This window comes from Jaculus jaculus, chromosome 2 (assembly GCF_020740685.1).
Source record: "Jaculus jaculus isolate mJacJac1 chromosome 2, mJacJac1.mat.Y.cur, whole genome shotgun sequence".
Classification (NCBI taxonomy): domain Eukaryota; kingdom Metazoa; phylum Chordata; class Mammalia; order Rodentia; family Dipodidae; genus Jaculus; species Jaculus jaculus.
In genome coordinates this window covers 7,974,503-8,002,401 of record NC_059103.1, presented here as the reverse complement: position 1 = coordinate 8,002,401, position 27,899 = coordinate 7,974,503, and the positions used below count along the sequence as shown (strand labels likewise).

The 27,899-nt window shown below is 53.2% G+C and overlaps 1 protein-coding gene across 3 annotated transcripts in view; it reads right to left on the bottom strand.

Moving 5' to 3' along the window:
* Positions 1 to 1,101: 1,101 nt before the first annotated feature.
* Positions 1,102 to 27,899, bottom strand: part of Prkar1b (protein kinase cAMP-dependent type I regulatory subunit beta) — a 188,818-nt gene continuing 162,020 nt past the window's right edge. For 2 of the 3 annotated variants that reach the window (XM_045144389.1, XM_045144390.1), the window contains exons 9-11: positions 26,707 to 26,828; positions 4,907 to 4,988; positions 1,102 to 2,625 (exon numbers count right to left, since the gene is read on the bottom strand). In XM_045144389.1, coding sequence (XP_045000324.1) covers positions 2,453 to 2,625; positions 4,907 to 4,988; positions 26,707 to 26,828 — 377 coding nt within the window. In that variant the 3' untranslated portion in view covers positions 1,102 to 2,452. The remainder of the gene's footprint in view (positions 2,626 to 4,906; positions 4,989 to 26,706; positions 26,829 to 27,899) is intronic. The other variant, XM_045144391.1, reaches the window with a different exon arrangement.

Sequence of the window (27,899 nt, the reverse complement as noted above, 5' to 3'; positions counted from 1 at the left end):
GCCTCACAGTGAGCCACCATGCCAGCCTGGCTGGTTCAGCAGAGCTGGAGGAGTGAGGCTGGGACGGACCATCAGGGACTGCAGCCACTAACCAAGGTCGGGACTGTCCACTGTCTGGACGGGCCAGCCAAGGCCATCATCCCAGCAGAACTGGGCCCCACCTGCTGGCTTCCGGCCACAAGAAGCCTCTGTTTGCACAGCCCTCAGCCACAGCCCCAGTCTCTAGGAAATGGTTTCTGGAAGCTGGCTCCCTTTCAATGGCTGGGGGCATGTGGCAGGGGCTTAGAACTTCAGAAAGGAAGCAACAACTAAGGAACAAACGGACACACATGAACTCACAGATGCATGGACTTTATGAACAAGTGAGCCCGAGGGACGGGCAGGTCCTCGCGGCGCTGACCCCGGGCAAGCAGAGAGCCTGTGTGACTTACATGTGCACCGAGCAGCCCAGGCCGGAGTGAAAGAGAGATGAGCTTTCCTTCCTGGATCCCATCTGCCGTTGCCACCTCCTCCTCACCAAGCCTCAGTTTAACCCTTCGTCTCTTCCACGTGAGGACAGCAAGGTCTCATACCCAGATGGCAGAGACTCCGCCATGGTTATGCAAAGTCAAGGTTGGGCCCCATCTGCCTGGACTCCCCCAGGACACCTCTGGAGAGAGGATCAGCCCGGCCAGGTGCACATTTGCACTAACACTTAGCTAGGGTGGGTCTGTAATCCCAGCACTCTGGAGGCTGAGACAGGAGGGTTACCATCAACCGGAGGCCGGGCTCATATCACTGAGCTGCCTGGACTGGCCCCGAACTTGCTACCCTCTCATCTCAGCACTCTGTGCGCCGCCAGGCTCGCCTTCTACTCTTTACGTTTTGTTTCTTTAAGACAGGTTCTCATGTAGCCAAGGATGGCCTTGAACTTCTGATTCTTTTGCCACCACTTCCCAGGTGTTGGGATCATAGGCATACACCACCATATGAGTCAACGTGGTATCAGGAATAAAACCCAGGGTGTCTTGAATGCTAGGCAAGCACCCCATTTTTCTAAGTGCCACAACACGAAAGGAAAATCCCTTATGTACAAAAAGTTTCAGACAGAGACTTCCCGGGTTGGGATGAGGTTCTTCATTGCACGTTTAATACTTCATGCAACACTTGGGGACATAAATAGGGGCAGGCTGAGCGGGTCCACAGAAGCCACAGACAGTCGGTGGTGCAGGCAGGACAGGGTGTGGCAGGGCCGCACAGGGAGGAGCTGATGGGTCAGCCAGGAGGGTCTCTTCCCTGGACATGAGCAGTGGGGGTAAGATTGGGTCGGTCACCTTGTCTCATTGTGTGCAGGTCACACCGGCGCCACCAAGCAGCTCTGAGCACTCACTCACATGGCCCCTTGGGCCTGGCTGGCTAGTACCACCCCGTTCTGGTGAAGGTTCAAAGGGTGGCGGTCCTAGGCTGTCCTCACTTACGTTTCTCCCTCATGTGGGGACGTGGAGCGGACTTGGGTATGTAACACACTGTCTCCCAAGATAGGGACCCGGGCTCCACACAGGAATCTGGGGAAGGGTCTCAGTGTTCATAGTTTCTTCCAGCAAGTAGCAGACTATCCTGCTGTCCTTTCAGGTCTTCAAGAGACTGGTTGGTAGAGCCAGGGAACCAGACACGGCGGCTCCCAGACGGCAGGAGGCAGGGACCCGGGCAGGTTGGAAAGCCCCATCATCAGCTTTGTTTCCTGCCTGATCTTGGCATCTGGCCAGGGAAGGGGCCACATGCTTGGTCAGCCGCCCCAGGGGGTGGTCAGTGTGCCTGGCCCGCCAGAAACAGGCTTTCCAAGACAGGTAAGGGTAAGGGGCTCGACTCAGTTGATCCCCAAGCCAGAAGGCTGGAATCTACTCTGGTACCCAGGAGCCTCTCTGGGGTTTGGGGGTGGAGGGTAGGGACCTTGAATGTTTTTTATTTTCCTCAGTGTTAATGTCTCCTCTCAGTCTGAGTGTCCATTTGTGGGACACCCCCATTTAACACAAACTGTTGCATACTTGGGCCTAGACCTAGGGAATCTGACAGGGCCCAAGGGCAGCACACTGCTGGTTCTGGGGGAAAGAGAGCTATAGGATGGGACCCAGTAGGACCCAGGCCCACCCTGGAAGTGGGGGGCTAAGAAGAGTCCCCTTAAGACTTGGAGAGGGGATGAGGTGGCCAAGACAAGGCTATAGGGCCACCGAGGAGGCATGGACGTGCTGGCTCTCCTGTCCCTAGGCTGGGGATGCATTTTTGTTGTTTGCCCTTTGATTTTGAAATGCACAAGGTGATTATTTGTTCCAAAAATGAGTCTGGAGCAGAGGGAGGTCTCGTGCTGGATGCCAGCCCCACCCAGTGGATCCCCAAATGGTTCCCAGGCCCTGGACATAGGGAGCAGGTCGCGGGCAGCGTGGGAGCCCTGCAGGCGCAGGCGGCGGGAGCAGGCTCAGACAGTGAGGGAGATAAAGCTATTGTAACGCTGAATGTTTCGTTTGAGGATCTCAGAGCAGGGCCCCAGCACACGCTCAAAGCGGGGCCGGTCCAGCTTCACGCACTTGAGGGGGCCCCGGGCCACCACAGTGGCTGCGCGTGGTCGGTTCAGCATCAGTGCGATCTCGCCTAGAGGGAAGAAGGAGGGTCAGGGGGCTGCCTGGAGAGACGCTGGCCCCAGGGCCCTGAACGAGCTTCTTCAGGGAAACGCCACCACCACAAGAGGCCAGATAGACTTGAATTTCAAATGCACAAATTTTGTTTGTTGAGATGCTGGGATGGACTCCACGGCCTTTAAAGTTATTTATTTATTTATTTATTTATATGTACGTGTGTGTGTGTGTGTGTGTGTGTGTGTGTGTGTGTGTGTGTGTTTGGGCAATGTGCCATGATGGCAAGCATGCGGAGGTCAAAGGACAACTTGGAGGTGTCTATTCCACCTTTTTTGAGCAACTGTTTCTTCTCATTGCAAATGAATTATCGGACTAGCTGGTCCTGGGGCTTTAGATTCTCCTGGCTCCACCTCCATCTCCATCATGACAGGTTCTTGGGCTCACAGAAGCCTGGGCCACTTTGTTTCCAGCTTTAAGTGGGTGCCGAGGAACTGATTCAAGACCAATGGGCTTTGAAAGCAGAACCTTTAACCACTGAGCCATCTCCATAGCCCCAAACTTTTCTGAGATAGGACCTCATGTAGCCCAGAATCATTTAACTTGCCATGTAGCTGAGGATGATCTTGAACTTCTTTTTTTTTAAAAAAATTTATATTTATTTGAGAGAGAGAGACAGACAGAATGAGAATGGGCGTGCTAGGGCCTCTAGCCACTGCAAACGAACTTCAGACACATGCACCACCTTGTGCATCTGGCTTAAATGGGACCTGGAGAATCGAACTTGGGTCCTTAGGCATCGCAGGCAAGTGCCTTAACCACTAAGCCATCTCTCCAGACCTGATCTTGAACTTCTGACCCTCCTGCCTCTGCTTGCTGAGTGCTGACATTACAAGCATGGCACATTGGGTTTACTCAGTGCTGGGGATGGAACCCAGGTTTTCCTGCAGGCCAGACAAGCATCCCACCAACTGAGCTACATCCTCAGCACCCTCCCCATGGCCTTTTAAAAATGTTTACTTTATTATTATTTTATCTTTTATTTATTTTTTTTTCAAGGTAGGGTCACACACTAGCCCAGACTGACCTGAAATTCACTGTGTAGTCTCAGGCTGGCCTCAAACTCATAGTAATCCTCCTACCTCTGCTTCCTGGATGCTGGGATTAAAAGTGTACACCACCACACCTGGAATATTTTACTTTTATTTTGAGAGACTCTTGCTAAGTTGCCAAGGCTGGCCTTGAACTTTTGATCCTCCTGCTTCAGCCACCCTTATCACTGAGATAACAGGCTGCATCACTAGGTCTGGCCCAAGTGAAAGTTATGGGAGTACACACACGCATGTGCACATGTAGATATGTGGGCTTAGATGTATGGAGGTACACTCGTGTGTGCAGGTACATGTGCATATGTGTAGAAGCCAGGGCTTGGCCTCAGGGGTCTTCCTCATCTGTCCTTCTGCATTACTATTTTGTTTTTCGAGGTAGGGTCTCACTCTGGCCCAGGCTGACCTGGAATTCACTATGTAGTCTCAGGGTGGCCTCGAACTCATGGTGATCCTCCTGCTTCTGCCTCCCGAGTGGGAGGATTAAAGGTGTGTGCCACCACGCCCGGCTGCATTACCTTTTCAGACAGGGTCTCTCACTGAGCCTGGAGCTCACCAACTCAGCTAGGCAAGCAGGCTGGCCAGCTCTAGGGGATCCTCCTATCTCTAGCTCTCCAGCACTGGGATTACAGGCCTGCACTATCCCTGGCATTTTACATGGGTGTTGGGATCCAAACTTTGGTTCTTATACATGTGTGGCAAGCATTTTACCCACTGAACCATCTCCCCAGCCTCAAACTAATATTTTTTAGTGATGTCATGTAAAATCAACAATTGAAATATCTTTTTATAAACTACTAGTTTTTTGTTGTTTATCTGAAATTCAAGTGTAGCTAGGCATTGTGCTGTGATTTGTTGGGTATCCCCACATGCAGGGGACACTGTGATAGGGCTGAGGCCTCCCCCTGACCTAGCCTCAGCTGTGGGAATGCCCAGAGGTGCTCAGTTTCCCTCAGGAACCCCTTCGCTGACAGCCACAGGAACAATGGTAGCCCACGATTCCTACAACCATCACCTAGGCCCTGCCCTCTTCAAGCTCAGCGCTGGCCTCTGGGACAGACCATGCTGGGGGGTCAGGCCAGCCCTGTGCCTTAGTCTGAGATGACTCCACCTGAGTCCTAAGGAGCCCCACGTAGCTCCCAACCCAAGGGCCCAAATAACATGCCACAGCACAAGCAGGGGACCCCAACTCACCGAAGTAGTCAGAGGGCCCAAGGCGCCCCACCTCCACGTACTCCTCATTAGGGGACCGACGCTGGAGGACGGAGGCCGTGCCCTGTGGGGAGGAGGACATGTGAGAATCAGCCAGGTGTGTGTGTGGGGGGAGTGTCATTCATTGGAGTCTGTTTGCTGAGGTGCCTTCCACGTTGAGGGTCACTTGCTGATCAGATGGGCATGTGTTGGGGGCACATATGTTGGGGATCAGTTGTTGGGGAGGCTAACATGGGGGACCTACAGTGGGAGCCATTGCCCCAAATTCCAGCTCCTTCTGGCTGTGCACGGCCATAGCCACTTTTACTGTTTATGTCTCTTGTGTCTTCCTCCTGTTCCTCGGCGCACTGGGCCTTGGAGTATGGGAGACCCAGGAGATCTGAGGTGCAGGCTGCTGTGTCCTACCCCGTTAGAACCCTATTTTCACTGACACACCGAAATGGAGACCAGCCCAGTCCCCCCCACCCCCACCCCGAGATGTCAGCAGGGCCGGATCTCCCAGTGGGCCAGTGTTTTGTCACCATGCTTGGAACCGACCTTGGAGCTCAAGGACAGGGAGTGCCCAGCCATGCCATGGGCTCCAGGGAGGCAGGGAGGAGCACAGTCTCAGGGTCACACACCTGCTGAGCTATGCAGCCCCTCCTGACTCCCCAAGAGGCAGTGGGTCTGCAGACTTGGCTGACTCAATGATTAACAGAGAGAGAGCGGCTGTAGCAGATCACGGGCCACTGGGAACACGGCACACATTAAAGATTCAGGGCGGGCACCAGGGCTGTCTGGGCAGCTGAATGTTTCCCACGCTCACGTGCCCCACTGCCCAGGGTGGGCAGACCGTGGCTAGAACAAGCCACGAGGACTCTAGTGGCAGACCACTGCCCGCTCAGGGCATGGCCCTCCTGTCTGTCAGCGCTCCCCGCCTTGGGGCTTGTGAAGGTTGAGGGCAGCCTTCACTTTGCTCACAAACCATAGCAAGAGCAGCCCAGCTTAGCCAGGTGTGGCAGCTCAGGCCCTTCATCCCAGCACTCTAGAATATGAGGCAGGTGCCCAGGCTGAGTCAGAAGATAGACTGGGCTACACAGTAAGACCGTGTTCCGGGGCTAGAGAGACAGCTTAGCAATTAAAAACGTTTGCCTGCAAAGCCAAAGGATCCCGGTTCAATTGCCCAGGACCCACGTTAGCCAGCTGCACAGGAGGGCGCATGCGTCTGGAGTTCGTTTGCAGTGAGTGGAGGCCCCAGGGCACCCATTCTCTCGCTCTCAAATAAATACATAAATAAAATATGTTCTTTTTTAAAAGACCCCATCTCAAAAAAAAAAAAAAAACCCAAACAAACAAACAATAAATAAACTGGGCATGGTGGCTACACCTGTAATCACAGCACTTTGGAAGCTCAGGCAAGTGGATCACTGTGAGTTGGAGGTCAGCCTGAGCTATATACTGAGATTGTCTCAAAAATAAACAGAAACAAAAACAGGGGCTGGAGAGATGGCTCAGAGGTTAAAGGCAAAGCCCAATGGCCTGGGTTTGATTCCCCAGGACCCATGTAAACCAGATGCAAAGTGGCTCATGAATCTGGTATCCACTGCAGTGGCAAGAGACCCTGGTATGCCCACCTCAAGCAGGCAAATAAATAAGATGAACAAAACAGAAATTCCACAAAAATAAACCACGATGGCTGGTGCATGCCTATAATCCTAGCACTGGGAGGGGGAGGGGAAGGCACGAGGACCACGGCTCAAGGTCATCCTTGACCACAGAGAGATTTCAAGGCCACCCGGGATACATTATCCACTGTCTCAAAAATAAATTTAATACAGAAATTTCTAAAGCATAATCTAAATAACTAATAAAGATAAGAAAAAGCAAGTAAAACAACACTAAAATCAACAATTTACCACTGAACATACCTAGACTAAGAAAATCCCCATAGAGCCTGCTGAGTTCTCTGACTAGTTCCTTGTCCTTCAGGCATGAACTCACATAAGGGCTGTCATGTCCCATGGTACACTAGGGGAAACTGAGGCTCAGAGACACTAAAGCTCCTGGAGCCTGGTGTGTATACTGCTCTGGGCCACAAAGGCTGAGAGGTTCCTTCTCCGCCCACTGACCAGCCGTCATCGGTCCTTCACCGCGACACGGCCTCCGTCCTCCGACCAGCGTCATCGGTCCTTCACTGCAGGATGGCCTCGGTCCTCCGACCAGCGTCATCGGTCCTTCACCGCGACACGGCCTCCGTCCTCCGACCAGCGTCATCGGTCCTTCACTGCAGGACGGCCTCAGTCCTCCGACCAGTCGTCATCGGTCCTTCACTGCAGGACAGCCTCAGTCCTCCGACCAGTTGTCATCGGTCCTTCACCGCGACACAGTCTCGGTCCTCCGACCAGTCGTCATCGGTCCTTCACCGCGACACAGTCTCGGTCCTCCAACCAGCCGTCATCGGTCCTTCACTGCGACATGGCCTCGGTCCTCCGACCAGCCGTCATTGGTCCTTCACCGCGACACGGCCTCGGTCCTCCGACCAGCGTCATCGGTCCTTCACCGCGACACGGCCTCCGTCCTCCGACCAGCCGTCATCGGTCCTTCACCGCGACACGGCCTCGGTCCTCCGACCAGCCGTCATCGGTCCTTCACCGCGACACGGCCTCCGTCCTCCGACCAGCCGTCATTGGTCCTTCACTGCGAGACGGCCTCGGTCCTCCGACCAGTTGTCATCGGTCCTTCACTGCAGGACGGCCTCGGTCCTCCGACCAGTTGTCATCGGTCCTTCACCGCGACACGGCCTCGGTCCTCCGACCAGCCGTCATTGGTCCTTCACTGCGAGACGGCCTCGGTCCTCCGACCAGTCGCCATCGGTCCTTCACTGCAGGACGGCTTCAGCACCCTGGCTCACCAGTCAGTCTTGCCAGTGCCTAGAGCCAGATTGTGGCGGCTTAATGAGTAACTGTTTTGCTCTGCAGTCTGGGAGACACAGGTCAGCCCTCCAGAGCTCTCTGTCTGGAGTCCCCAGGAACCCTCTTCAGCTCTTACAGTGTATCCCCCCGACTCCCCTTGGCCCTGATGCCACTTGGCTTCCAGGCCTCTGCATGTTTATGAATCTGGCTGATGGATGGAGTGAGATGTGTAAACTTGAGACTACCCCGCTGACCACCAGAGCAGGTGGGGAGAGGGCAGCGAGCTCTCAGTCTCCAGAGGCACTGGAAGAGTCGGGGGGGGGTGTTGACCTGCCAGAACAGTCCACCCTCTACCCACATCTGGATTCCACAGCCGCTCAGCAGGCAGCTGGGCAGGGGTCAGGACTTGGACTTCCTGCCTGTAAACTGCAGCTGCTCTGTACACCCAGCACCTCATTCCTGGGGGTCCTTTAGACACGGGAGTGCCGTATGATAGCCGCTGCCTGAAATCCCGGCATTCAGGGGGCTGGGGCTGGAAGTTCTTGACTTTGAGGCCTGTCCGTTAAGGTTACATAGCAAGACCCTGTCCCCCCAAACAAGAAACTACACAGAAAGCCAACCTGGGGTTACTATAGCCTAACAGGCCTTTGATCTGCCACGGAACCAGGAGACGGGCAAAGGGGTAATCTGGGCACTCGGGAGGCAAAGCCACACAGTAACTACGGTGCTCCAGAGACAAGAGAGACCATCCAGAAACACAATTTGCATGAGGGAAGATTTGTTTTGGCTCATCATTTCAGAGGCTTTAGGGCTGTGGTAAGGCATCGTGGCAGAAGGAGCATGTGGAAGAGCCTGCTTACATCATGGTGGCCAGGCAGGAGAGAGATCAAGAGTCTGAGGTAAAGACATACCCTTCAAAGGCAAGTAAGTCCCCACTGCCCCACTTCCTTCAACTGGCCCCCCTTCCTGACAGATCTTCAGGGAGCTCACGCAGGGCTCACCCATTGAGGTCAGGCCCATCTGCTCCTCTCAGTGACCCCACCAGGTACCTTTGGGGGACAGTTTTAGCTTCTCCTTTCCTTTTGTTTCCCTTCACTCCCTCCTTCCTTTCATAGTATCTCTGCCTCCCATCCTTTTCTTTCCTAAAAAAGACAAGATATTTGCCCAAGCTAGCCACAAACTCAAAATTCTCCTGACTCAACTCCTCCAGTACTGAGATTATAGACCTGTTCAACCACAATAGGATCCAGAGGCATTTTTCTTTTTTTAAATATTTTTTGTTCAATTTTTATTTATTTATTTGAGAGCGACAGACACAGAGAGAAAGACAGAGGGAGAGAGAGAGAATGGGCGCACCAGGGCTTCCAGCCTCTGCAAACGAACTCCAGACGCGTGCGCCCCCTTGTGCACCTGGCTAACGTGGGACCTGGGGAACCGAGCCTCGAACCGGGGTCCATAGGCTTCACAGGCGAGTACTTAACCGCTAAGCCATCTCTCCAGCCCCCAGAGGCATTTTTCTTTTTGGTTTTTCGAGGTAGGGTCTCACTCTAGTCCAGGCTGACTTGGAATTCACTCAGGGTGGCCTTGAACTCATGCCACTACGCCTGGCTCGACATTTTTTCTACTTAAGCTGTAAGAGCCCTCACCGGGCCTCTTGACTCTTTTCTCTGTTCCAGCTGCCTCCATCAACCCAGGGCGTGCGGAGCAGGGACGGGAGCCTGTCCCTGCCACTCAGCATCAGTGACCACTGACAGTCAAGCTTCAGACACTGGTGACACAGAGAAGCAGGTTAGGGGATGGTCAGAAAGACCCAGCCACAAAGTGACCACGGAGCTAGCTCCAGAGACGAGGAGTCAGGTAGAGCCCCAGGAAACCTCTCAGACAGCAAAGAGAAGCTGCCAGGACAGGACTGGGGGTGGGGTGGGGGGCAGACCAGGGTGAAGGAGAGAAAGCAAGGCCTATGGGGGAAGCTCAGGGTGTCAGCAGGACCACAAGCAGATGGCCATAGCTCCTCAGTGCCTGGTATACACCCTGAGAGAACAGGGATAATTCCTAACACAGAACCCCCTTCCTGGGACCCACACTGAAAATAACACAAGAGGCCAAGTCCCTCAGAGCCAAAAAAAAAAAAAAACAGTGACAATCAGCAGAGGAGTGTGAGGAAGTATGAGCAGCCCGCACGTGAAGAGAAGAGAACTGAGCCAGGGACTGCGGGGAGCCAAACCCCATCCACGAAGCCACCAGCCCGAGCTCTGGCAGAGGGGAAACTATTTGTTTTATTTAAAGAAATATATTTTAAAAGAAACTTAGTTTCGCTTCCATACATGGAAACCCGTCTCCTGCTCTACAAATGAAAAGCGAAAAGCAAATGAGGAGACAGGTTGGGGGCATGCTGCAGACATGCCTGGGGCTTCTTTTTGGCACCCCCAACCCTCCCACGGACCGACGGCACGCACACCCCCAATGAAGTGATGGAGAGGTAACATGGGTGGCGGGGCAGGGGCAGCGGGCCTGAGTGATGGGGACAGGGGAGAACACACGCTTATCCTCAGGGTCACGGCAGCCGTGACCGACTGCCAGCTGTCATGAAGCAGGCTGAGTCTGCAGGGGCAGACGTGACGTGCAGCCGCACAGGAGTGTGAGCCGTCAGCCTCTGCGTGCCTGTGCGCTGATGCTGACTGAGCACTAACGTTAGCACGCGGCATGGAGGGAACCTCTGCCTGTGGAAGTCCCAGGGGCACATGTGTGTGCACCACTCCTGGCCTGTGTATGTGTGTGTATGTGTGTGTGTGTGTGTTAGGTTTTAAGGCAGGGTCTCAGATAGCCCAGGCTGGTCTCAAACTCCCTATTAGCTGATGATGATCTTAAACTTCTGATCCTCCTGCCTCCACCTCCCAAGTGCTAAGATTATAGGCAAACGCTGCTATACCCTGTTTAATTAATTAATTTATTTATTCTTTTTTTGGTTTTGTTTTGAGGTAAGGTCTCACTCTAGCTCAGGATGATCTGGAATTCACTATGTAGTCTCAGGGTGGCCTCGAACTCACAGCGATCTTCCTACCTCGGCCTCCCGAGTGCTGGGATTAAAGGTGTGTGCCACCACGCCCGGCTATTATTGTTGTTATTATTATGGTTTTGTTTCGAGGTAGGGTCTCACTCTAGCCCAGGCTGACCTGGAATTCACTATGCAGTCTCAGGGTGGCTTCGAACTCACAGCGATCTTCCTACCTCAGCCTCCCGAGTGCTGGGATTAAAGGTGTGCGTAACCATACCTGGCCCTGAGATTTTATTTTATATCCTTTGAGCCAGGTCTGACCTTAAAATTGCAATCCTTCTGCCTTGGCCTCTCAAGTACTGGAATAGCAGCCATGTGCCACCTCACCTGGTCTAAATATTTAAGGCTTGATTTTCTTTTTTTTTTTTCCCACATTGAGGATAAAACCTGGGGCCTTGTACTTGCTGGGCAAGTTCTCTATGGCTGAGCTAAACTACATCTCCAGGCCCTTGGATTTTTTTTTTTTTAATTTTTTTTTTGTTCATTATTTATTTATTTATTTGAGAGCGACAGACATAGAGAGAAAGACAGATAGAGGGAGAGAGAGAGAATGGGCACGCCAGGGCTTCCAGCCACTGCAAACGAACTCCAGATGCGTGCGCCCCCTTGTGCATCTGGCTAACGTGGGACCTGGGGAACCGAGCCTCGAACCGGGGTCCTTAGGCTTCACAGGCAAGCGCTTAACCACTAAGCCATCTCTCCAGCCCCCCTTGGATTTTTTTTTAAATAAATAAATATTTATTTATTTGAGAGAGATGCAGATAGAGAGAATGGGCACGCCAGGGCCTCCAGCCACAGCAAATGTGTGTGCCACCGTGTGCATCTGGCTTACGCGGGTCCTGGGGAATTGGACCTAGGTTCTTTGGCCCTGTAGTACCTTAATTGCTGAGCCATCTCTCCAGCCCAGGGTTTTTGTTTGTTTATTTTGAGACAGGGTTTCACATATCCCTGGATAGCCTCAAAATGACTACCCAGCCAACAAAGACATTGGACTCCCGATCCTCCGGCCTCTGTCTCCTGAGTGTTAAAATTGTAGGTGTACACCATCATGGCTGTGTGAGGTACTGGGACAGAACACAGGGCTTTGTATGTTAGGCAAATATTCTACCAACACTCCCAGCCCCCTCTGATTGTTTTTTGTTTTTTTTTTTTCCCCCAAGGTAGAGTTTTACTCTAGTCCAGACTGACCTGGAATTCATTCTGTATTCTCAGGGTGGCTTCGAACTCATGGCAGTCCTCCTACCTCTGCCTCCCAAGTGCTGGGATTAAAGTCGTGCACCACCATGCCCAGCTTCCCCTCTGATATTTTTTAAAATTTTTCTTAAATTTATTTTTCTTTATTATTTATTTGAAAGTGCCAGACAGAGAAAGAGGCAGAGAAAGAGAAAGAGAGAGAACAGGCACACTAGGGCCTCCAGCCACTGCAAATGAAATCCAGACACGTGTACCCCCTTGTGTATCTGGCTAACGTGGGTCCTGTGGAATCGAGCCTCAAACCGGGGTCCTTAGGCTTCCCAGGCGAGCTCTTAGCCACTAAGCCATCTCTCCAGCAACCCCCCTCTGCTTTTTATAAAAACAATTATCACAGCTAAAATGGTTTTCCCCATGGAAGGTGATTGCAGTCACAATTCCCTCCATACAAATCCATTTTCTGCCCCCCCGCCCCCACCCCACACACAGTGACTTGGTGACTTTTCCAAGAACTCCCTAGCTGAGCGGGTTCTCAGGTTTGCGGAGCCTGGGCTCTGCTTCGCCAGCTCAACGTCCTGCACCCACCTCTCTCAGCCACCTGAGACAGGCAAGAGTGCGTGTCACACAGCCTGCTGCAGACTGTCCTTGCAACAACTGAGAAAACACACGAGGCTGGTGGGCAGCAGAGGTCAGCTTTGGTGCCAACGTTTAATGGGTCGCCCGTGAGGTCTGGGCTCTGGCGGCAGCACGGCCCAGCAGCTCTTGTGTGAAAATAGGCCATTAATGTGGGTCCGGGCGCCACAGCTTGCAGGAGGGGGCAGGTGCCTAAACAGGGCCGGGGATAACCAGGCAGTCAAAGCCCTGGGGCGGGGGGTGGGGGGCTGGCCCTCCTGCAGAGCCAGTCTGCCCCTCACACTCGCTACGGTTGGGTCTGTCTAGCGGGTGGACAGGTACTGGCTCTAATGAAGCTGTGTGACTCCAGGGTGGGCACGGGGCCAGTGAGACAATGAGGGACAGCAATGTCAGAGGGTGTGTAGGCATCACCTGTCGCACAGGCCCCTGTTCCCAATGCTCTTCTGCGGTCCAGTTCCCCAAAGTGCCATCTGTTCAGAAACGTGCAAAGGCAGGTGTAACCATGAACACTCCTGTTGCTTGTTACGGGGCAAAAAAAAAAAAAAAAAAAAAGCATAAATAAGACCTTAAGGTGGTGGAGATGGCTGGTCATGGCTCAACCTCAGAAGTCTTATGCCTCTGCACCTGCTTCTGGAGAGTTCCTAGCTCATCTTTGGACTATCTAGCCTATGTCCGTAGGACCACTCCCAACCGAAGGCTCCTCACCCTGGCTGACCCTCATCAATGACCCCTCATCCTTGCTATTATTGCTCCCATTTTACTGACCTTCACTGGTGGTCCCCCATACTCATGACCCCCACCACTGAACTCCGTTCTGGCTGGCCACACACTCATCAACACCTGACTACACGGAGTCACTGGGCCCCGAGGTTCTGCCCCTCCCCCTCTGCCCACCACAGTGCACACTCTTTACTGGCCTCCAGTCACCTCATCTGCCCTGTCATCAGAAGCTCATAAAAGGTTCTAGAATTGCTCTAAAAGGGTCTCCATCACCCATGGATCACCTTCCATCAGCTCTCTGCAATCTTAGAGGGACCATCCGAAGGTGCTCAGTGACAACTAACCTTGCCCTTCCATACCAGCTGTTGCAGGCATGTCCCCTGGGCAAGATGTCTGCAGTCCTGTGGCACCTTGTCCTACAGCCAAGGCATCCCCTCTGAGGTAACCTGCTCTACACCAGCTCTCAACCCCAGGAGAACCTGGGCCCCAGCAATACAAGCCTTCTCTGGGGGAGCCAACATGTCCCACCAGGTAGCCGGGCAGAGTAGATGTGGGTGGTCTGGCTTCTGACACACCTGGGCTTATGCCCCACACTTGGTCCACTCCATGAGTCCCTGAGTATGCCGGGGACCAGGCTGGTGCAGCTCCCTGCCTCCACTGAATCCCAGTTTTTTTCCACTTAGGGCTGAGGGGACCTGAAACTCCTCCACTGGCTGTCTCTATGCACAACTGAGGGGCTGTGGGGAGGAGGGAAGCAAACGGAGCTTTGTCAGCGCTGGCTGTTCACTGCACACTCCAGCTGCAGCTGTCATGTGCCGGTTCACGTCCCCCAGGCCCGGCAGCATCTCACCAGCCGCTACAGCCTGTGACCCCGTCTGCTGGAGTGTGTGTGCATGAGTCTATGTTCTATGTGTGCAAATGTGCACTGCACACGTAAACATGTGTGCAGTGTTAATGTATGTATGTGCCATGGCAGGTGCGTGAATGTGTATCATTTGTGTGAGTGGTACATGTTTTCTTTCTCTCTCTCTCTCTTTGGTTTTCTAAGGTAGAGTCTCACTGTAGCCCAGGCTGACCTGAAATTCACTCTGTAGTCTTAGGGTGGTCTCAAACTCACAGTGATCTCAGCCCCTTGAGTGCAGGGATTAAAGATGTATGCCACCACACCTGGCTCATGTATGTGTATATGTACATTTGAGAAAGAGGCAGAGAGAGAAAGAGAACTACTTTAAAAATATTCTTATTTATTGGGCTGGAGAGATGGCTTAGCGGTTAAGCGCTTGCCTGTGAAGCCTAAGGACCCCGGTTCGAGGCTCGGTTCCCCAGGTCCCACGTTAGCCAGATGCACAAGGGGGCGCATGCGTCTGGAGTTCGTTTGCAGAGGCTGGAAGCCCTGGCGCGCCCACTCTCTCTCTCTCCCTCTATCTGCCTTTCTCTCTGTGTCTGTCGCTCTCTCAAATAAATAAATAAATAAAATTAAAAAAAAATATTCTTATTTATTTATTTGCAGGGAGAGAGAGAGAATGGGCATGCCAGAGCCTCTAGCCACTGCAAATGAATTCCAGAGGCATGCACCACCTTGTATACCTGGCTTTATGTGCAAACTGGGGAACTGAACCTGGATCATTACGCATTGCATGCAAGCACCTTAACCGCTGAGCCATCTCTCTAGTGCATGAGTGTATAGTTTTGTGAATGGTAGATAGGTTCTTTTCTCTCTCTCTCTGTGTGTGTGTGTGTGTGTGTGTGTGTGTGTGCGCGCGCACACACACACACATAGATGTGTGTACTATCTATGCAGGTAGATGTACAAATTGGTGTGGCATGTGTCAGTGTGTATGTATATGTGTTTATGAAAGTATGCATGCACACACATGTAATTATGTTGTTTTTCAAATATCTCTTTTTAAAATATTTTTATTTATTTATGAAAGATAATGGGAACACCAGGGCCTCTTGCTGCTGCAAACAAACTCCAGACTCCCCATGTGCCACTTTGTGCATCTGGCTTTACATGGGTACTGAAGAAACAAAGTCAGGCCGGCAGGCTTTACAAACAAGCACCTTTAACCAGGCTGGCAGGCTTTGCAAGCGAGTGTCTTTAACTGGGACGGCAGGCTTGCAAGCAAGCACCTTTACTACTGAGCCACCTTCTTAGCCTTTAGTTGCTTTAAAGGAGTAGGAAAGCAAGAACAAGGCAGCATCTGTGCTGGCCAGGTGCCGGTCTCCCCACCGCCACGAAGCAGCCCCTCTGCCCAGTCTACCTGCACCCCCCAACTCCTCCCAGGAAGACCCCACTGAACAGTCCTACCTTACCTCTGTGCAAGATCCTGTCCTCTCCTGACTCAGGCCCCCTCAACAGCCTGCCTCCGTGCTATTCCCTCTTCCTGCAGCTCCCTACCCTTCCAAAAAAAAAAAAAGGTGTGGCACTGAGTCCCCCTAGGGGCAGGGCGGCTAGTCACAGGTCAGGGAGGTGGACATCTCTGACCACCAGAAAGTGTTTCCACAGAGGCCAGCGGAAGCAGAACGCACACTACCCACCCTCCCCGGAAGAAGCCCCACGGCCCCTGTGCTCTGCTTGAGCATGATTCGTCCAGCTGCCCACGGGCTGGTGTATGGGAAGCAGCTGACAAGTGACAGTTCCCACACCGGTGCCCCCTGCCCAGTAGGCAGGTAGTTAGGAGCTGGCCCAGCTGTGGTGGGGGACCCCCAACAACGGACTTCCTAGTTTTTGTATTTTTTTCAATACACACACACACACACACACACACACACACATATATATATATTTCTTTGAAAACAGGGCGATGGAAGTAGTCACAATAAAGGCTAAAGTGAGAAAAGAAAAAAAAAAAAAGAAAACAGGAGACAGAGAGGGAGGGAGAGAGAATGGGCGCACCAGGGCCTCCAGCTGCTGCAAATGAACTCCAGATGCATGCACCAGATTGTGCATCTGGCTTTCGTGGGTACTGGGGAATAGAACCAGAGTTGTTAGGCTTTGTAGGCAAGTGCCTTTATCGCTGAGCCAGCTCTCCAGCCCATAATTATATGCAATTCCTTTTTCTTTTTTTTTTTTCCTGAGGTAGGGTCTCACTCTAGCCCAGGCTGACCTGGAATTCACTATGTAGTCTCAGAGTGGCCTTGAACTCAAGGTGATCCTTCTACCTCTGCCACCACGCCTGGCTCTTCTTATAGTTTAGAAAGAGGGCACAGGGAGAATTCTAGGCAAAGCCGGTATCCCTCAGGGCTGGTCTGTGCTCTCAGGCACTGGAGGGAATGGCCAGGCGACACAGTGGCCGGGAGTGGCATTCAGCTTGAGCATCTTGCCACCAAAGGAGGGCAGGTACTTGGGTACAACTTCCCGCAAAGAGACTCAGGCAAGCGTGGCTTGCCCTTCTCACTTCCCCGGCCTGCAGGGATGCCCAGACCCAGGCCCTCCTGCCCAACAGCACCCAGCGCTCGAGACGCTCTGCACGTCTTCAGCACAGCCGACCGGAACTCGCAGTGAAGGGCAGGATGGCCTCGGGCCGGCCGTCTTCCTGCCTCCACTTCCTTGGTGTTGGTATCACAGGCACACACACCACCACATCCAGTTTCTCATTGGATCACCATTTTGCCTAGAAGCAGCACCAGACAAAGAAAACAGAGGTACCTGGGGCCACAGAGCCTCTGGGCAGGACGGCACCACGCAGTCCTACGCTTCAGTCCATGCAATTAGAGAGGCAGGTCACCAACTCAAGATGCTTGGAAGGATGGGCTCAGCTTCCATGGAAGTGCTCCACTCAGAATGAAAACCCCAAGAGCGTTAACCGTCACCTCCCCTGGGGCACCCCGTCACTGTCGCCATCAGCAAGAGCAGCGGACTGGAACAGGGCTTGGCCAGCTACGCAACGTGGCCCAGCCACACAATGGAATACTACGCAGCCTCAAAAGGAAAGATCTTGGCACCTGCTCCCAGGTGATGTGCCCCCATATTCGGGTACCAGACACGACGCTGCATGACCCATTCACAGGAGGTCCCTAAAATAGTCAGTAATAGAGTGGAGTTACCAAGGGCTTGAGGAGGTGAGTAGTGAGTGTTTTGTTTTGTTTTCTTTTTGTTTGTTTGTTTTACAGTCCTCTTATGTTGCTCAGGCCAGTCTTAAACCCCTGGGCTCGAGCAATATTCCTGCCTCAACATCCCAGACAGCTGCACGGCAGTCACATTCTTGTTGCTGGGACAAAGAACATTCAACCAGAAGCAGCTTGCAGGAAGCAAGGGTTTATTCAGCGTTCGGTTCGAGGGGAAGTTTTATCGTGGTAGGGAAGCACGGCACGAGCAGGAAGTGGTCTCACGTTGTCACCTATCAACAGCAGGGAGGAAGAAGCAAGCATGAGCTAGCTCTGAACACCCAGCGGGCTGGACTCATAAACTTCAGAGTCTGCTTCTGGAGTTCACTTGCAGTGTCTGGAGGCCCTGGCGCACCCATTCTCTCTCTCCCTCATAAGTAAATAAATGAAATATTAGAAACCAAAAGTATCCCATGAGCGCTGACTGACTGCCACCAGCCCCAGCTCACCCTGACCACAGTCTTGCCCACCCCAGGGTCCTGCCACAGGTTCACTTTTATCTCCCTGCTCCGGCAGCACCACGGCCCCTCATGCTGCCAGACAGACTCACGGCTCCCGTGGCCTCGGCTTTCCCTCAGGGGGTCCAGGCCAGCATCTCGGGGTGCAGCAGCTGCACTCTGCTAGTGAAGTCCTGCCTCATTAGGAGCCTTTGTAGCTCAGCCTCAGCAGCCGATGCCAGAAAGGGCAGTAGGGTTGGGGTGCTAGGGAACCAGAGTCACGGGAGGCAGGGAACTCCTCCATGGGCTCTCCGATGACCCCTGTGCTGCATACACGTGGTTTCTTAGTATAAGGAGCCCAGACCTGTTTCCTTATGCCCCCAGACTCCTGGGCAGGGCAGCAGAAGGTCTGTGCCCAGCATGATGGCCGCAAAGTGCGTAATGGGCAGCCGTGAGATGCAGCGGTTCAAGGCCCTGTAGACTGACTTGTCCAGAATGGCTCATCTGTTCAGTTTTTCCCCAGCAAAACATCCATCTCCATGGCAAACAACCTCTGTGTGGTGCTTAACGTGCCTCTCTGTGGAGCCAGGCGTCTCAGCCGGGTAATCCCGGAATGACCGTGGAAGCCAGCGGGCACATTCCACATCTGTCTGGTTGGGGACGCCTGCGGGCGGGGCAAGGATGGTGGGAAACAGGATCCCAACGCCTGCAATGGGAGCCTGGCAACAGGGCCACTGGGTATCTGAGAGTGGAGGGAATAGGAAAACGGTGCTGCTGCTGCTGTTTGGGGGAGCATGTTCCCTGTTTTATAATTATTCTTAAGTTAAAAAAGAATCAGCCGGGCATGGTGGCACACGCCTTTAATCCCAGCAATCAGGAGGCAGAGGTATAAGGATCACCATGAGTTCAAGGCCACCCTGAGACTACATAGTGAATTCCGGGTCAGCCTGAGCTAGAGCGAAACCCTACCTCAAAATTGAAAAAAAAAAATCAGAGGGTATCAAGGTGAAGGTACTTGCCACAGAAATCACAAACTGTCATAGGGAGTGGGATGTACTAGCTTTCTGGGATGGTGATTTACTATCTTTTAAAAAAGATTTTATTTATTTATTATTTATGAGAGGGAGAATGGGTGTGCCAGGACCTCCTAGCCACTGCAAACAAACTCCAGATGCATATGCCTCCTTGTGCGTCTGGCTTTACGTGGGCACTGGGGAACTGAACCTGGGTCCTTTGGCTTTGCCAGCAAGTGCCTTAACCACTAAGCCATCTCTCTAGCCCCTGATTTGCTATTTTTGACCCACAGAAGCTTTTACAAATCTAATTCTATTATTTTATTTATGCATGTGTATGGAAGAGAGAGAGAAACAGGGAGTATGGGTGCTAAACAAACTCCAGACACACGCACCACTTTGTCACTTTGGGTCATCAGACTTAGCGAGCAAGTCCCTTTACTCACTGAGCCATTTCCTCACCTTTCTGTGAGGTTCTGGAAATTGAACCCAATGCCTTGAGCATGCTACGTTCTACCACTGAGTCCCCAGCCCCTCACTGAGGGATTCTAGGCAGAGGCTCTATCACTGAGCCACACCCCAGCCCCTCACTGGGGGATTCTAGGCAGGAGCTCTACCACTGAGCCACACCCCAGCCCCTCACTGGGGGATTCTAGGCAGGAGCTCTACCACTGAGCCACGCCCCCAGCCCCTCACTGGGGGATTCTAGGCAGGAGCTCTACCACTGAGCCATGCCCTCAGCCCCTCACCGGGGGATTCTAGGCAGGAGCTCTACCACTGAGCCACGCCCTCAGCCCCTCACCGGGGGACTCTAGGCAGGAGCTCTACCACTGAGCCATGCCCCCAGCCCCTCACTGGGGGATTCTAGGCAGGAGCTCTACCACTGAGCCATGCCCTCAGCCCCTCACCGGGGGATTCTAGGCAGGAGCTCTACCCCTGAGCCACACCCCAGCCCCTCACTGGAGATTCTAGGCAGGAGCTCTACCACTGAGCCACGCCCCCAGACCCTCACTGGGGGATTCTAGGCAGGTGCTCTACCACTGAGCCACACCCCAGCCCCTCACTGGGGATTCTAGGCAGGAGCTCTACCACTGAGCCACATCCACAGCCCCTCACTGGGGGATTCTAGGCAGGAGCTCTACCACTGAGCCACGCCCCCAGCCTCTCACTGGGGGTTGTAGGCAGGAGCTCTACCACTGAGCCACAGCCCCAGCCTCTCACTGGGGGATTCTGGGCAGGAGCTCTACAGATTCCTGAGCTGCACTCCCAGCTCCTCGGAGGAATTCTAGGCAGGCACTCTACCACTGAATCCTTAGACAGGATCTCACTAAATTGCCTAGGATGTCCAGACTCATTGTATAGCCCAGGATGGCGTTGAACTTGAGATCCTCCTTCCTTATCCTCCCCTAGTTCCTGAGATAACAGGTCTATCTGTCACCAAACTTGGCTGCTATAACTTTTTTAAAAATTATTTTTTATTTTTACTTATTTATTTATTTGAGAGAGAAAAGAGGAGTGGATAGAGAGAATGGGCATGCCAAGACCTCCAGCCATTGCAAACAAATTCCAGATGCATGTGCCACTTTGTGCCTCTGGCTTATATGGGTACCAGGAAATCAAACCTGGGTTTTTAGGCTTTGCAGACAAGCACTTTAACTGCTAAGCCATCTCTGCATACCTGGTACATTTTTTTTTTAATTTATTTATTTGAGAGTGACAGACACAGAGAGCAAGACAGATAGAGGGAGAGAGAGAGAATGGGCGCGCCAGGGCTTCCAGCCTCTGCAAACGAACTCCAGACGCGTGCGCCCCCTTGTGCATCTGGCTAACGTGGGACCTGGGGAACCACGCCTCGAACCGGGGTCCTTAGGCTTCACAGGCAAGTGCTTAACCGCCAAGCCATCTCTCCAGCCCACCTGGTACATTTTTAAGGTGCTCATCCCATTAGCCCAGCCACTGAGCTCTGCAGCCTCCACTGGGGCCTGCGTCCTTCCATGAGTCTAGTTCTTTAATTTTTATTTATTTGCAAGCAGGAGAGAGAGAGAGAGAGAGAAGAGATAGAGAAAGGGTGCACCAGGGTTTCCAGCCACTGCAAACAAACCCCAGATGGATGCATCACTTTGCACATGTGGTTTTTCTGTGGGTACTGAGGAATCGAACTAGGGTTGTTGGGCTGTGCAGGCAGGTGCCTAACTGAGCCCACTTGGCAATGCATCAGTCTAGTTCTTAAAGAACTGTCTGCTGCACCAGCCCTGATTCCAAGAACTCACTGGAGCCTAAGGCCAGACGAGTTGGGGAGACTGGTTTGCTCACCTTGAGTCAGCACAGCACAGCACCTCAGCCATGATGGGGGTCCTCTGCTCCCCACAAGCGGCTGCAGCCAGCATCCTGTCCACTGGGAGAGGGCGGCTATGAATGGGCCCTAGGTGCTCTCACCCTAGGCTCAGAGGGCCCAACCGGATCTGCCCGGAGTGATGGGCTATCCTTCGATGAGAAGTAAAAGGTCGGCTCGTGCTCCTTCATCGCCCTCTCGGCGGCCTCTGCTTCTGCACACTTCCCCTGCACACTCACCGGTGTCTGAGCAGTGGATACTTATGGACACCAAGCTGACCAGTTATGATGAAGCCAGACCTCTCCTGGTGTCTTTTTTTTTTTGGGGGGGTGCTTTTCATGGTAGGGTTTCGCTCTAGCCCAGCTGACCTGGAACTCACTCTGTGGCCTTGAACTCAAGGTGACCCTCCTACTTCTGCCTCCTGAGTACGGGGATTAAAGGTGTGCATCACACCTGCCTCTCCTGGTATCTTAACAGCTGATCATAGTGATTCAGACCAAGAGGACAGAAAACATCCATGGATGGGGCCAGATGTACACAAACATGCCGGTCCTGTGAGATCAGTAAGTGCTGTTAAGCTCTTAGCCTCGCGTGAACTACAGGATGCTCCCTCCTGCTCAGCCCAGAGACAGATCCACAACGCAGCTAGGGTTGCAGCCAAGTACCTCCTGAGATGATGCTGGGATTTCCCCCTGGGTTGGAAAAGAGGTCACCCTCATGGTTCTGAGGCAGGGATAAGACCAGGGGTGCTGACTCCCTCCCTCCCGGCTGAGAGGTGGGTCTTCTGCAGTTCAGACACAGCCCAGATAGCTGATGGACATACAGCAGGGCTCAGTGTGCCTCCCGGCACAGGGACAAATGGAAGGAAGGGTGACAAGGAGGCTCCCTGAGAGCGGTAAGGTCAAGATGAAGGAATTTGGGTGGAGCATTTGGTACACAGATCTGTTCTTCCTTAGCAGGCAATGCACGCCTCTAATGATGGCTGCAGCTCACAACTCACACATGGAACATCACAGTGATCTTTGACTCCTTGTCAAGGGCTCCACCCCTCACCTCTACCTAGCTCCTTTCCCATGTGACTGGGAGTCCTGCCCTCTAACACATTGTGCCTTTGCTTCTGCATGGGCTGCTTATATGAAGCTTTTCTGCTTTTACCTTCTCCAGGTGGAAAACGTTTACTTACACTTCAATACCTCGACTCCCTCACCTGCCCGCATGTTCCCCGTCTGCTTCCCTGGCCCATGCTATCACCTGAGGGCAACTGCCCATCTTACTGGCTGACCTGCTTTTGTCCTGACCTTTTCTTTCTTCCTTTTTAAAAATATTTTTATGACAGAGAGAGAGAGAGAGAGAGAGAGGGAGAGAATGGGCATACCAGGGCCTCTTGCTGCTGCAGACATGTGTCATTTTGTGCATCTGGCTTTACATGGGCATTGGGGAATTGAATGTGGGCCCTCAGGCTTCGTAGGCAAGCACCTTAACTGCTGAACCATCTCTCCAGCCCTTTTCTTTCTTTTTGAAGTATTTTTTTATTTACTTATTAGAAAGAGAGAGTGAGAATGGGTGCATCAAGGTTTCTTGCTACTGCAAGCAAACTCCAGTTGTATGTACCACATGGTGCATCTGGCTTTTACATGGGGACTGGGAAATATAACCAAGGATGGCAGGCTTTGCAAGCAAGTATCTTTAACTGTGGAGCCATCTCCCCAGCCCCTGTCATGACCCTTCTACAATTTATTCTCTGTGAAGGACCCAGTGTGATTCCTCCACAAGTACGCATCACCCTCTCCACAACCACCTCCGACCCAAATGAAACCGCACAAAAGGCCGGCAGCCCCAAGGCTCTCACTCCCTAGCTTCAGTCCTAGGCAGGGTCCCCAAGGGTTTCTGCCCTCCAGGTACACAGCATGTGTCCCAGAATCCCCTGCTCCGCTTCTTTCATGTCTTTCCAAGGTGTCTAGCTCCCTCTAGAACCGGCCCCTGGACGGTTTTCCCTGGTACTTGCGGTCCCAGCAGCCCTGCTTGCCTGTGGCATGGCCTCACAAAATCCCTGGAACCCCCCCTCCACGCTTCTCTAGACATCACCCCTGAAAGGGGAGCACAAGAGCTGACAAAATGACCCTAGAAACAACCCAAGGAGTCACGAGAAACGTGGATGGTGGCAAGTGACTGAGCCGCAAGGTTCCCGAGGCACGAACGCGTTTCACCGAACTTGCGCTGCCCGCCGGCCGATGTCTCAGGAGTGCCCGGACCCCGTGTGCGTCGGACCTCCTCCCTGCAAGTCCTCAGCAGTGAGCACATCGGAATGGGGGCAGGAGCTGATGGAGGCACTGCATTCCCAGGCTGGGGGTGGCTGTGCAATGTGTTGTTTTGTAGTCGCTTCAACATTGTGGACATTCATAAAATTCACTGGCTAAGTGAAGAGATCCATCTGATCCAGCGTTCCCATGGCAATGCCTCCCAGGCCGAATTTTCAGTCTTACGATTTTATGGGGAGTTAGTGTTCGGGTCCAGCTGCCTGCTCAGGGTCTCGGAAAGGAGGGTGTGGCGGCTCAAATCAAGGAATGCGCAGTGGAACACGAGCTGCTGAGAACAGAGCTCATCCGCTCAGCCCTTGCCACCTCCTCCTTGGTTTTCCTGGAGAACGTTGGGGAGCTGGAATCCCAATGAGGTCACAAAGCAGCCCCACCCCTCGCCTCCCTGTAGGACTTTGTCCTTACCACGAGGGCTCCCAGCAGCACAGGGCGGCCCACCCCGGGCCACATGGACATGGTGAAGGAGGAAGGTACCGTGTGCGACAAACTCGGGTGGAGGGTTGTGGGACCCACACCTCCGCACTGCGCTCTGTGTCTCTGCGTCTGTAGCTCGTGGTCCCCATGAGTGGGCAGGCCTCCAGGAAGACCCCTCTCTTCATGTCCTGCCTGCCCAGCACGTTTTCCAGTGGCTCTGGGGACAGAGTTTCTGAACGACTGCTGGTTCTCACAGCCCAGGAGCAGCTGGTGGACACAGCCGGGAGATGGAGGCAGATCCATGTGGGAGGGCTCCACCCTGCCGAGACCTCTGCGGGCACTTAGGCTGGGGGCTCCTACTCCCTTGAGTTAGTAGTTAGGCTCCCAGGAATGTTGATCCCCTGTGGATGTTCCCACATGTGGTATGGAAATCAGCTCCAGGAAAACACACACACACACACACACACACACACACACACACACACACACACACATTATATGGCCCTCAGAACCTGAGGTCTAGGGTCAGGGAGAAATTCTCCAGGCCAGGTTGGGAAAATGGAAGGCAGGAGGAATAATGCTGGGTCGGCATCCAGGCCATCCAGGCTGAGGGCGTCTGAAAGCTGCCAAGGACACAGTTTACAAAACAACTTCAGAAAATCCACACCGAGAAAATGTGACAGCTACAAGTGAGAGGTGCAGCTGCAAGACAGAGGGGGACACGGCACCCGAACCGGGAAACAAGAGACTTCACAGGATGCCTGGAGGAGCCAGCACTGGAAAGGACAGACACTCGGCTGACTTCCCGGGGCACCCGCAGACCCCGTGAGGGAGCCAGGCGGGGTCCCTAACGTGGGTCTGGCTCAGATGTGGCCAACCTTTAGCCATACAGCCAAACTGCAAAGCCTTTTAGGGCACATTTAGCTTTGGGCATCTTGGATTCCCATGGGACTAGGGTCCCTGGGTGACTTGCCAGATTTGGCTGATCACCGAGGAGGAAAGGGGGGAAATTCCGTGTTGCCGCAGAGACCACTGCTAACGCATTTTACAAGGCTGTGGAGAGTCCACCTTCCCCTGGGGTTGGGCTGCATCTCAGAGACCCAGCCAAAACCCTGTTGGTGTAAACTCAACCCTCTCTCTCATGCCCTAGTCAGTGGAGGGCAGGGCGCACCCATGCAGAGCTGCACAGGACTCGCTTTGCTGAAAAGCGGCCACGTCCTATCACCGTAGGGCATCCGAAGCGCCTGCAAGGGTTGGGCTCGATCCAGCCCCACTGCCTGAGATCCCACAGGGGAAGGAGCGGTCCGGACACAGAACACACTGCCCTCAAATAGCAAACCTGTTGGGTGCACTATGAAATGACATCTCACACCTCAGCCAGAGGAACAGGAAGAGCACAGCTAAAACCTCCGGAACCGTGAGCCAAAGAAACCTTGCCTCCTTTGACCGTGTTGATGTCAGGTGTTTTGTCAAAGCAAGGGCATGCTGGTAAACACACAGGAAGATCTGGGGCACCCTAAAACATACGCACTGCCCCAACGGTAACTTGTTGCAAACGTGTGCACACAGCACACGTAACCATGGCTCCACTGTCAGCACCCGCACCTACATTACTCTATCTCCCTATTTTATTCGGCCTGTATGTGCACATGCTAAGAAATGCCCTCACATGTGCCACCATTTTAAAAAACGATTTTATTTATTTGAGAGAGAGAGAGAGAGAGGCAAATGAGCGAAAGAACAGGAGCACCAGGGCCTCCAGCCACTGCAAACGAACTCCAGATCCAGGCACCACCTTGTACATCTGGCTTACGTGGACACTGAGGAATCAAATCTGGGCCCTTAGGCTTTGCAGGCAAGTGCTTTAACCACTAAGCCATCTCTCCAACCCACATGCCACAATTTTTAAGAAGAAACCTTTCTTTAAAAAAATATTATCTATTGCTTCATTTAAAAGAGGAAGAGAGAGAGAGAATATGAGTGTACCAGGGCCTCCAGCCACTGCAAGTGAACTCCAGACACATGCACCACCTTGTGCTTTTGGCTTTACATGGGTACTGAGGAACAGACCTGGGTCCTTTGGCTTTGCTGGCAAGCACCTTAACCAGTAAGCCGTATCTCCAGACCAACCTTCTTTTTTTGTTTTTCAAGGTAGGGTCTCTCGCTGTAGCCCCGGCTGACCTGAAATTCGCTACGCAGTCCCAGGCTGGCCTCAAACTCACAGGGATTCTCCTCGCTCAGCCTTCTGAGTGCTGGGATTAAAAAGCATACACCACCACACTGGTGGGGGGTGGACAGGGAGGGACAGCGAGAGCCTCTAGCCCCTGCAAACAAACCCCAGAGGCATGCGCCACTTTGTGCATCTGCCTGTACGTGGGTACTGGGGAATTAAACTCAGGTCGTTAGGCTTTGCAGGCAAGCGCCTTTACTGTGGAGTCATCTCTCCAGCTTGAGGAGAGGCCTTTTTGATCTCAAGGAAGAACAGACATGTCACTGGCAGGGGTTGAGAAGCCATAAGCACACCTGCCCCACATGGGCATCTGCCTGGGGGAGGACACACACGAGGCCGAGGTGTGGGGGTCAGGGGGGGCAGACAGAAAGCAAAAGCGGCGGCGGCCTGCAACCAAGGCTCCACGCGAGCCCAGGGAGCCAGAGGTGTGCGCGGACTCACCTCCGTGATGAGGTAGAAGTCATCCCCAGGCTCCCCCTGAACCACGATTTTCTCTCCGTCTTCAAACTGCACAGGCTCCAGGGCATCCGCCACAGTCAGGCGCTCCCACTTCTCCAGGGACTCTGTCAGGGGAGGACAAAGGGTCAAGGGCAGCACCTCACTGTCACGGGGCCCAGCGCGGAATCTCTTCCAGACACGTCCTCAGCCCTGTCTCAGCTGAGCTCGAGGAACACGGCGCAGGTTCAACGGCACGGCAGGGGCCTCGGACGCCAGCTCTCCGTGCTTCCACGCTGGGGTCTGGGTCTACTGCTAGAGTAAAGCCAAGGTGCACCGAGCAAGCCAGGTCTGATGACTCGAGCCTGTCATGTCAGCTACTCGGGAGGCTGAGGGAGGAAGACTGTGAATTCAAGGCCAGCCTGAGCAACTTAGTGAGACCTGATCTCAAGATAAAAAGCAAGCCGCAGGCTGGAGAGATGGCTTAGCGGTGAAGCGCTTGCCTGTGAAGCCTAAGGACCCCGGTTCAAGGCTCGGTTCCCCAGGTCCCACGTTAGCCAGATGCACAAGGGGGTGCATGCGTCTGGAGGTCGTTTTGCAGTGGCTGGAGGCCCTGGCGCGCCCATTCTCTCTCTCTCTCTCTCTCTGCCTGCCTCTTTCTTTCTGTGTGTCTGTTGCTTTCAAATAAATAAATAAAAATAAACAAAACAAACAAACAAAAAAGCAAGCCGGGTATGGTGGCGCACAGGAGGCAGATAGGAGGATCGCCGTGAGTTCGAGGCCATCCTGAGACTACATAGTGAATTCCAGGTCAGCCTGAGCTAGAGTGAGACCCTACTTTGAAAAACCAAATGAACAAATAAATAAAAATAAAAAAGCAAAAGGTGGGCTGGGACTGGAGCTTGTGGTGGGGTAAAGCACTAGCTTAGAATCCCCCAGCGAGAGGCTGTGGGTGTGGTTCAGCAGTAGAGTACCAGCCTACGGTCTCTCAGTGAGGAGCAAGGTGTGTGGCTCAGCAGTACACTTACTTGACATAAAGAAGGCCTCCAATTTAATCACATATGTCTATATCTACATGTTTTCACGAAGGAAACGTTTGGCTCCCACCTCACCTTTGCAGGGAGATGTGGCTTGAAAGCACTTATTGCAGACCACTTACATTCACCTGGAAAATGCTTTCTCTCCTAAAGAACAGGGCT